Raw genomic sequence first — 11070 nt, 5'->3', positions numbered from 1 at the left:
CACAATAGAGGCCACACGCTTACTTAATTTGTGCTTCACCATACTGATGATACCATGTAATGTTGTGTGATTGTTCCCACGGGGGACCAGTATGGAGAAAACAAAGTGTGCACTCAATACTGTAAGTCGCTCTGGATAAGAGTGTCTGCTAAACTACAAAAATGTAAATAGTTCTTAATTCATATTGGTAGATCTTGCAGAATTACAGTCATCACTAGCCGGCTTCCACACGGTTACGCAACCCTGCACCTTATAGGCTGCTGCCCTATATACATAGACTTGGAATCACTGGTCACTTCAATAATGTTTAAATAATGTTTACATACTGGTTTACTCATCTCATATGTATATACTGTATTTAATTCTACTGTAGTTTAGTCAATGCCACTCCGATATTGCTCTATCTAATAGTTATATATTTCTTAATTCAAATCAAATTTATTTATATAGCCCTTCGTACATCAGCTGATATCTCAAAGTGCTGTACAGAAACCCAGCCTAAAATTCCATTCTTTGACTTTTAGATTTGTGTGTATTGTTGTGATTTGTTAGATACTACTGCACTGTTGGAGCTAGAAACACAAGCATTTCGCTACGCCCACAATAACATCTGCATAATATGTGTATGTGACCAATAAAATTTGATTTGTGACGGGTAGTCCATTTATGCAAAGGCTGTTTTATCGCCACCTGTTGGAACAGTGTTGTAAAAACAAGAGAACCCTACATCCAAAGGTGACAGGCTACAGTAGTTCAGCATCGCCCTATACCATAACACCTGTAGTGATGTAGGTTTGAAGCATGTCCCGGAAAAGAAATACAATGCAATTCGATGCTAAATTAGGAAACCAGACAAATACAGAATGATCACTTTAAATCAGGGATGGACAACTTTGATGAGGTGAGGAACACAAAAAAATCTGAATTTATCATGGGGCCGAAGTGGCCGCAGGTCTGCTTACCCACATCCATACCCACACATGCAATCAGAGCCGGCCCTAACCTTTTGGGGGCCTCTAAAATAAAAAAATCTGTTTTAGAGTTAAGTTGCTGCAGTTCTACACATTTTGCCATGTACGAAGAGAACATTTTGCAACTGTATAACTCATTTCATGCAATTCTACTCATTTTGTCATGGGGCGGAGAGAGAAATGAGCAGTTTTACTAATTTCCTGCAATTCTACACATTTTCAAATGGGTGCAGGGAAATGTTTGCAGTTTCTAAGCAAATTTCTTTAAATTCTACACATTTTAACCTGACTTATGATATCTGGGTGAGAGTGACTACCAAAATCATTAAGGGCTTTAACTTACCAATTTAAAAAATGGTAGCTGACATGGGCTAATTGAGTGACTGTCAGTGACTGACAATACAAAGAAATTACTGTAGATGCCCATGGGCCACCAGTTGCCCATCCCTGCTTTAAATGAATAGTTGTACTTGACAATTCCATGTGAATTTAAAAAACACAGGATGAAATCAACCACAGGATTATGTCATCATGGTAACCAAATATCAACATAGACAAACCTATAAAATACACTACCGGTCAAAAGTTTTAGAACACCTACTCATTCAAAGGCTTTTCTTTATTTGTACTATTTACTACATTGTAGAATAATAGGGAAGACATCAAAACTATGAAATAACACATATAGAGTCATGTAGTAATCAAAAAACTGTTAAACAAATCAAATAGCCACCCTTTGCCTTGATGACAGCTTTGCATGCTTCAGTGTTCAGAGTAACAGACACATCTCAACATCAACTGCTCAGGGCCTTCATGGTCTAATTGCTGCAAAGAAACCACTACTCAAGGACACCAATAATAAGAGACTTGCTTTGGCCAAGAAACACGAGCAATAGACATTAGACCGATGGAAATCTGTTCAAATTTGAGATATTTGGTCCCATTCGCAGTATATTTGTGAGACGGGGTGTGGGTGAACAGATTATCTCCGCATGTGTATTTCCCACCATTAAGCATGGAGGAGGAGGTGTGATGGTGTGGGGGTGCTTTGCTGCTGACACTGTCAGTGATTTATTTAGAATTTAAGGCACACTTAACCAGCACAGCTACCACAGCATTCTGCAGCAATACGCCATCCCATCTGGTCTAGGCTTAGTGGGACTATCATTTGTTTTTTCAACAGGACAATGACCCAAAACACCTCCAGACTGTGTAAGGGCTATTTTACCAAAAAGGAGAGTGATGGAGTGCTGCATCAGATGACCTGGCCTCCCTAATCCCCCAACATCACCCCAATTGAGATGGTTTGGGATGAGTCAGACTGCGGAGTGAAGGAAAAGCAGCCAACAAGTGCTCAGCATATGTGGGACCTCCTTAAAGAGTGTTGGAATAGCATTCCAGGTAAAGCTGGTTAAGAGAATGTCAAGACTGTACAAGACTGTGGCTATTTGAAGAATCTCAAATGTAAAATATATTTTGATTTGTTTAACACTTTTTTGGTTACTACATGATTCCATATGTGTTATTTCTTAGTTTTGATGTCTTCACTATTATTCTACAATGTAGAAAATAGTCCAAATAAAGACTAACCCTTGAATGAGTAGGTGTTCTAAAACTTTTGACCGGTAGTGTATGTTCAATTTGTACCTTTAAAACAATGCCAGATCTTCAATTTTATATCCACCATTTAAAAAAAAATATGCTGGGCAGCACCTCCTACTGGAGAATTGATCTACAGCTACCCTTGTCTCCCATCCAGGGTATTAACAAAGCACAGCCCAAGACATGTGTGACAACTAAATCAAAAATCAGACATTGTTTTTCCATTGGAATTTGGTTGTGCTTTTAGATTGTTGAAAACATCGTTGAATGTCCAATGTGTTATCACTAACTTTTGATCAACGTCTCAACCAAATATATCCATGTTGAAATGAAGTGGTGTGCCCAGTAAGCGGTAAATGTACAAATAGATATCATGGAAATATGGAAATGTAATAGAATCCTTATAAGCCTTCATTGACTCAGAGAAACAGCTGGTTGGAGGAGGGTTGTGCCTCTTAAGATAAAACAATTTATCATACAATTTACACTTGAATTGTCTGACGGAGACAATGCAACACATTCTCAAAAACTGAGCAAGACCAAGTGAACACTGGCTTAAGATTTTGCTGATTTTATTGAGCAATTCATTTCTAATGGTCTCTTATTTTATAGTTGTATTTTCTTATTCAAACTCATATGAATGTGTTCATGTTATCTTCAACCTAGTATTATTGGTTTCCATTTTTGGGATTTACTATGAAAGGTTTGTCTTTTGTATGGAAATGGATGTGTCACAGGACCATTTGCATAAGTTGTGTACAGTATGTTTAAAACAGTGTGAGTGGTTTGGACTGAACTAGTTTGGACAGATTTCTGTGCTGTCGAATTCCCAACGTGTGTCACACAGTGAGACCAATGCATTCACGAGTTCAGGAGAGCCCATGAGAGTTCAGGAGAAATCGGCATGGTCTGAAAGCTACTCATCGCACGTACAGTAAAGGTGGAAAAAAAGATCAACAACACAACGGTTCTCTCTTCACCTAAATACTTTGTTAAACCTTGAAGAACAACACAAGTACCCCAAAACCCGAATGTATCTAAAATACATTTTAATCTTGCTGAAATTCACAATTGTTACAATATTAATCTCTTTAATATTTTTTTTTCCGGTGTCATTCTCTTCATGGTCTTCTTATAATCTTGATACATACTATACAGTCATGTGATGTAAAGTGTTTTACATCAAGGCACAAGACACAGCCGTTGTGAGGGAGCCTAGGGAAGGATGATCTTTAATGTCGATCCCTGCAGGGCACGGCACAGCAAACAGGTGCCGGTGGGGACAGGGAGGGATGAGTGACGGGGAGAATGGTTCACATGGTACAAATGTGCTCTATAGACAGAATAAATCAGAATAAATAAGCACTGGTGCTTTTTTCCAATTCATTTTAAATGAATTTCATGTAATAAAAATTTTAAAAGGAATCTGGAAATTTTCTTTGGGATTTGGGGATTCAGCTGTCAATGTACATAATGGAGGTTGCTGTCATTCTCCCCCTTTTCTTCTCTGGTTTGCCAAAAGCTAAATGAAAGTTTCATAACATTATGGTATTGAGAGGAGGAGTCCTAATATCGGAAGGGGTTTATTTCTGTGGATGTGGGGTAGTGGATGAAGGGGCCAGTGTGTTCTTTCTCTTTGTTTGTTTTGTTGTTTTCCCCCCAGATATGTTCTGATGTCATCGCGTTAAGAAGGATCAACCTCTGTAAGGGAAGGGAGAGAGGAAGAGAGAACGGACAAGTCAACAACTTAGAGCCCAGCGCCTTCTGTCTGTCACACATCGTACACCTCTGAACAAAAAATAAGACCCAGCAATTATTTTTCATCAACACAGGAAATTCAATTCTCAATGTATAATCTTTTTTTTAATTTTTATGCTATCTTAATTTAGTCAAGTAAACTATTTGCCTATGGTGAGGTCAGGCATTTAACGAATTAAAAAGCTACACAATTTAAATAAGAGATAGTTGAAAGAACAGAGACAGAAAGGACAGATATGAGGGGGAGGAGTATTCACCGTATCCCTGAAGGTTGTCGGAATGTTCACATCTGGGTGTTTCTCCTCCGCCGGCCGAAAGCCTTGGAGCCCACATTGGTGGGGACAAAGTTACTGTTGCCCATGCCCCCCGACCGGCTCAGGAAGTCTGCCAGGCGATGAGTCACGCAGGTGGCCGTGTTGCAGGCTCGCTTCTGTGCTGTAACGCTGCTTCAGGAATGGAGGCAGGGTTAACAGTACCTCATACACATACAGTACACAGACACACAAAAGCATTTGTGTTCGCACTCATGCCAGACACTTACAAATGTACACATACTCAAGCACACGCACAAACACTATTTCCTTATCTAATCAAGCAATAGGGTTCAATGTAATTCAAACATCTGCTCTACGACACCTCCATTAAAACGAAAGTGTCATTGTCATTAACAGGAGTAGAGCAATTACAACTAAACACATACAAGTAGACTGTGGATTAATATAGTCTCTGAAAATGTTAGATCATTAGAATGGTTCAGTCGATCAGAATTCTTACCTTGAGACTTGGTGAAGGTTCTAGAGATAGTTCAAGGGTCATGGAAATGCTATAATAACTATGATTTACTCTATTCTGCAATGAAAAAATATTAAATGCCGCTGTTGGAAGAGCCAAAGCTAGGTCCATAAAACAAATTGTTTAATGACTAATATTCTATTTCTTAAGAATAAAAAGTAAAAGCCTTCCTGGTAGAAAAATAGGTTTATTGAACAAGAAACATGGTGAGGCATGAAGAAACTATTTATTCTGGTTGAATATTACTTAGGTTATCTCTTAGGAATTTGGGTTTTCAGGAATTTGAAATGCAATCAAATGATATGAATATACACACTGGGAAAAAAACTCGATATATGTTGATTCATTCTTTTGAATAATTGCAATTTAGAAGAATTGATTGTCTGAACAGATACAACATGTCATTCTTTGCCGAAAACGGAAAGGAATTGTCAAAAGAATACAAAAATGAAGAAGTGGGGGTTGCAATGGGAGATTCGCTCTTAGGTCAATCAAGCAGGAAAAATCCACATGCAACTGAGACTTGTCAAACAAAAACCAGGAGGACGTTATCATGAAAATAGAGGGAATAGGAGGAGGGCGGAGGGTTAGATGCTGTCAAATGTCTTCCCGTAGCTTGCATAGCGTTCGCTCTCGGGCGCGCCGCGTTTCTTGCCAGGCGTGCCCGCGCCCACGTCCGTGCGGGGAAACGTTTGTAATTTGTGCAGGTCCTGGGACAGTTTGCCCAGCACGCAGGTGCTGAGGTTAGAGCAGCGCTTGGTAATGGGCCTTTCCATGCTGTCAGAGGGGAGAGATAAACATGCAGAAAACAGGCTCATAGTAGCAGGACACATGCAGATTTCTCTCTCTCCCGCACACACACTCTCTCTATCGCTCTCTCGCTCATGTTAGTACTGTATCATCCCCTTTCCTTCATGCATTTCCCCTACAAAATGCATTGTCAGACATGCTGTCATAGGCAAGAAATGAACATTTCCAAAACATCATGCTTCCCTTCCAATCACTTGAAGAACTTTGACATATCAAACCCACATGCCCCAACTCCATTGACGTCGTCACACCCACCCTCTCATATCAACCCAAGCAGAACAGAACGGGTATAGTTTCCGCTGTCATGCGACTCTTTCTGCCTCAACTTACTGAGAGCATGCAGTTATCCATCAAGGTTAAGCATTCCCCAGCTAATATAATATCTTCAGCAGGCAAACAGGCTGTTAACGTTCGTCCATTCAAATAAATGAATAAATCAAACTCATCCATGCGGGAGGGTTAAGATAGAGATATTGTTGGGGGGGATTGGGTTGGATATCCCTCCTTAAAATGGAGAGAACCAATTTCTCTGAGCACATACCTCTCTGTATGGCTTACAATAAACTCCAGCAGGACACACTGCTAAGGTGGCTAAAAGACATATCTCCAGACAGGTAACAAAATTGTGGTTACAATTGTGCGAGTTCATTCTTAGCTTAAAACGTTTGGTCAATGGACGGTTGACGCACTTCTACTCCGTGTGAAAGTAGCTCTTACCGTAAAATACTGACCATCACGTTTAATTCATCATCAATCCCTTAATTGGTAGTAGCCCTGAGCTAGGAGGCAAACTCAGGTATTGTTAAGAATGCAGAAAGGAAGAATAAGCAGTTGTCTGTACCTATTGCCTTCGTTGCCTTCATTCTCTTGCTGCTCCAGCTCTTCAGCTGTCATCTGCACATACTCCTTGACTATGGCGTTGAGTAACCTCCTTGCCTCGTAGTCCGTAAGGGTGACTCGGTCTGTCATAGACTCCATGCCCGGTCTTAGTGGAGGAAGGAAGAGGGTGGGTGAAGCACAGAGATCCGCATAAAAACAAACTAAAGTTATCACCCGCAGTAAAAAATAAAATAATAATAACATGCACGGAGCGTCACTAAATCTAAAAGGTATGACGTGCGACTGGAAGGGACCCGAGCCAACATTGAAAACATTAAAAGGGCCGACTAGTGACCAAATTCAGATTTATGACTAAATCAATGACTTCATGAGAACGGGGAGTGGCTTGGATGTTTTTTTATATATCAAATGTATCTCTTCTAAATTAAATTACTTGGTTTTTTTAATTGTGTTTTTTTTACAGCCCTTTTACGCTTAACTGGAGTGCCCTTCTGTGATATTGGATTAAGGAACATGAATTAATGTTTTTGTAACAGTAGACTAAATTACAAAAAAAATCTGTAGTCTAAATTCACAGAAGAAAATATATGTATTATATTCCTTTTATCACAGAAAAAAATATGACTTTCCCCCAAAATGTCACTCAAAATGTTCATTATTAAATAATAAATGTATATTTGGTAGTACTTCCAATCCATATTCTCATGTCATATTAAACAAGGGTGGTGTGTGTGTGTGTGTGTGTGTGTGTGTGTGTGTGTGTGTGTGTGTGTGTGTGTGTGTGTGTGTGTGTGTGTGTGTGTGTGTGTGTGTGTGTGTGTGTGTGCGTGCGTGCGTGCGTGCGTGCGTGCGTGCGTGCGTGTGTGAGTGTGTGTGTGCGTGCGTGTGTGTGCGTGTGTGTGTGTGTGTGTGTGTGTGCGTGCGTTGAGTGTAATTTCGCAATTTCCGTCTGTCTGTCAGCAAGTCTGTCTGTCTCACCTGGAGGGGGCTGCTTGTGAGCTGTACATCTGGCAAATGACCAGGGCATAAGCAACAAGGAAAGCAGAAATCTTCAACATAACCATGGTTCCCTACAGCAAAGAGACAGTCCCATGAGCTCCACAGACTTGATACAATTACATTAACATCTACATTCAACAAGAGAGAAGCAGGTCGCCATCACAATAACGATCAGTGTACATTTACCAGAATGAGATTAAGCATTGTACGGCTAATGTAACACAAATAGTTTTTAAAGGATTCCTTCGTTAAATGTGAAGTGAGCTACTACATTGATGGCTCTTTCTAACTCTGTATTGAGACGGCAGACGCCGCTCTACCGTGCTAGTTCAGCTCAGTACCACTGATATCTCAAGCTACACATCCATCCTTCTATCGCTCCATGACACCCTCCATCCAAACAGCCAAAAGGAAACTGATCCACGTGATAGTCCTGCACTCTTCTCCATGGAGCGAACTATCCCTCCGTCTCGCCATGCCCAGTACAGGACAGGACATTCTCTGAGTTGAGCCTTGGCATGTCCAGGCATGAACGGGGTCCAAGCCTGTTGCTCAGTGCGAACTGAGGGGACGTAGCATTAGCTAGCCGCTGTGAGGGGAGAGTGGCTCCATCCAGCGTGCCAACTCCCGGGGGGGTGACCAGTGCATTAGTGTAATGAGCTGCTACCACTCTCTCACACACAGGCATTCCATCTCTCCTCTCAGAGAGCCTCCAGCCTCCACTCACCCATCCCTTTCTCTCTCTCGCTCTGTTTCTAGCTTACTCACAGTTTCTTTCTGTCTTTTTCTCTCTCTAACTCACTATTTGGTCTTTCACTCGCGCTTACGCACATTTTCTCTATATCTTTCTCGCTCTCTCCATCTTTCTTTCCCTCTTTTCTGTTCTGCCTCCACCACAGAGCAGACCGGACCCTCACTGAGGGAGAGTTGTGACCCCTACGGCCACACTTCAATCCCGTTAACGTCACCATCACATCACACTGCACCAAAACTCAGGTCAACACTCTCCATATCTGACGAGTTACAATGGAGCACTAAGACACAACCCATTAAGTCAACCTTCCATCCAAAACCAGTCCGTCCACCATGTGAATCTGCTTTAAAGTATCCACTTACCTTTCGTGTTAATCAACGGGCAAAAAAATATATATAGCTTTATATGAAACGCCTAAGTTTACTTCTCTCAACTTGAAGACCAACTCTTGGTTGTGTTGCATGCAGTGCCGATGCACAAGCCTATATATCCACCACTTAGATATGTGCATTGACTGTGTAGGTGTTTAATTATCTCCTGTCGGCCAATCCCGTCGATGAGATGCACCCGCGAGCCAATGGGACGATGGCCCTTACTTCTGGCACACTAATAAGGGATATGGCTTTGCAATGACGTCATTATTTTGTCACTAAGTGCTCCATTCACAAAATCCACTGTCATTTGGACCATTTGATATCCACATTTGCATTGAGGTCATTCATTAAACCGGAGCTAATCTAATGAATGGCCACAGAAACCATCCCCAGCAATACATATTTTATAGGATTCCAAAAATGTTACATGCATGCTATTTTTCAAATGCCAAATCGATAAACCCACAGCAAAGTACTTGTAGGCAGGGCCATCTACTGGGAACGACGGTATACTGCAGTCCCATCCACCCATGGGTTGGTGCTACTCACCAGTCAACTCCGCCGTCTCAGGCTGAAACTCAAATTGTTCTACTCAACTAAGTTCACAATGATATGAGTGGTTGAACAAAAGAGGATTTATTTCCCATCATGAATACAAATCACTGCAACGGCTTCAACTCCTCAGAATGATAGGATTTTACGTCATAAGAACCAAGATTTTAGATTTGAATCATCTGATAAGTGGTTTTAATGTCATCTCAGTTGAGTGTATGAACACGAGTCTTTCTAAATGATCCACAGTAACACTTTAAATGAAGGTACCCTTATGAAGGGTTTATAGAGGGTTCCTATATGCTTTATTAAGGCAACATGTTGTACCCCTCATGCCAAAAGACAACATTGGTATGAATTATGATAACATGGCTAATGCTTTATGATGATTATCTCTGCCCCAGTCCCTCTTGAATGTGGATAAATCCCTGATTATCCCTCTACAGTGGAAAAAATGAAGTGGACAACGGGGAATCAATGCAGAATCAGTGATGACAACGAGAGTTGTTTACCAAAAGCAATTACAAAACTGTTTGTCAGTTGGCGTCATCTAATTCCCCTTCCTTTTCATTAGTGGGCAAAGCATCATCAAGTGTGTAAGCGTACGAGCATATGAGCGTGTGTGTGTGTACACTGAGTATAGAAAACATTAAGGACACCTGCTCTTTCCGTGAGATAGACTGACCAGGTAAATCCGGGTAAAATCTATGAATCCTTATTGATGTCACTTGTTAAATCCACTTCAATCAGCGTAGATGAAAGGTAGGAGACAGTTTAAATAAGGATTTTAAGGTTTGAGACAATTGAGAAATGGATTGTGTATGTGTGCCATTCAGAGGGTGAATGGGCTAGACAAAATATTTAAGTGCCTTTGAACGGGGTATGGTAGTAGGTGCCAAGCGCACCAGTTTCTGTCAAGATCTGCAATGCTGCTGAGGTTCACACTTAAAAGTTTCCCGTTTGTATCAAGAATGGTCCACCACCAAAAGGACATCTAGCCAACTTTACACAACTATGGGAAGCATTGGAGTCAACATGGGCCAGCATCCCTGTGGAACGCTTTCGACACCTTGTGGAGTCCATGCCCAACAAACTGAGGCTGTTCTGAGGGCAAAAAGGGGGAGGGGGGTGCAACTACATATTAGGAAGGTGTTCCTAATGTTTGGTATACACAGTGTGTGTGTGTGTGTGTGTGTGTGTGTGTGTGTGTGTGTGTGTGTGTGTGTGTGTGTGTGTGTGTGTGTGTGTGTGTGTGTGTGTGTGTGTGTGTGTGTGTGTGTGTGTGTGTGTGTGTGTGTGTGTGTGTGTGTGTGTGTGTGTGTGTGAGAGAGAGAGAGAGAGAGAGAGAGAGAGAGAGAGAGAGAGAGTGAGCGTGTGTAAGAGGAGGAGAGTGGGGGGTGGCATTTCCCTGCATGCGTCGCAGAGGAACCCCATTAGACAGGATGAACCTTTTAGTGCTATTGAAGAGTGAGCCGGGCCGATGTCACAGGCACTAAATCACTGCAAAATGGACCGTCCAGGGGTCCCAGCCCCTACTGCTGATGGAAGAGAGAGGGTGTGTGTGTGTGTGTGTGTGTGTGTGTGTGTGTGTGTGTGTGTGTGTGTGTGTGTGTGTGTG

General features: G+C 41.5%; 1 protein-coding gene across 4 annotated transcripts; it reads right to left on the bottom strand.

Moving 5' to 3' along the window:
- Positions 1-2531: 2531 nt before the first annotated feature.
- Positions 2532-8977, bottom strand: LOC124039474 (calcitonin gene-related peptide-like). 4 transcript variants are annotated; one of them, XM_046355506.1, is made up of 5 exons: positions 8889-8977; positions 7752-7843; positions 6775-6918; positions 4589-4774; positions 2532-4274 (listed from the first exon to the last, which is right to left on the bottom strand). In XM_046355506.1, exons 2-4 carry the CDS (start codon positions 7835-7837, stop codon positions 4615-4617), a joined length of 390 nt encoding a protein of 129 aa, XP_046211462.1. In that variant the 5' UTR covers positions 7838-7843; positions 8889-8977; the 3' UTR covers positions 2532-4274; positions 4589-4614. The 4 variants fall into 4 exon arrangements, with proteins under 4 accessions (XP_046211462.1, XP_046211452.1, XP_046211445.1 ...); XM_046355489.1 differs by lacking the exons at positions 2532-4274; positions 4589-4774 and adding an exon at positions 5295-5900; XM_046355496.1 differs by lacking the exons at positions 7752-7843; positions 8889-8977 and having other exon boundaries at positions 6775-7118.
- Positions 8978-11070: the final 2093 nt, after the last annotated feature.

The sequence above is a fragment of the Oncorhynchus gorbuscha genome, linkage group LG01 (genome assembly GCF_021184085.1).
Source record: "Oncorhynchus gorbuscha isolate QuinsamMale2020 ecotype Even-year linkage group LG01, OgorEven_v1.0, whole genome shotgun sequence".
Classification (NCBI taxonomy): domain Eukaryota; kingdom Metazoa; phylum Chordata; class Actinopteri; order Salmoniformes; family Salmonidae; genus Oncorhynchus; species Oncorhynchus gorbuscha.
This window is presented reverse-complemented; position numbering and strand designations above follow the sequence as displayed.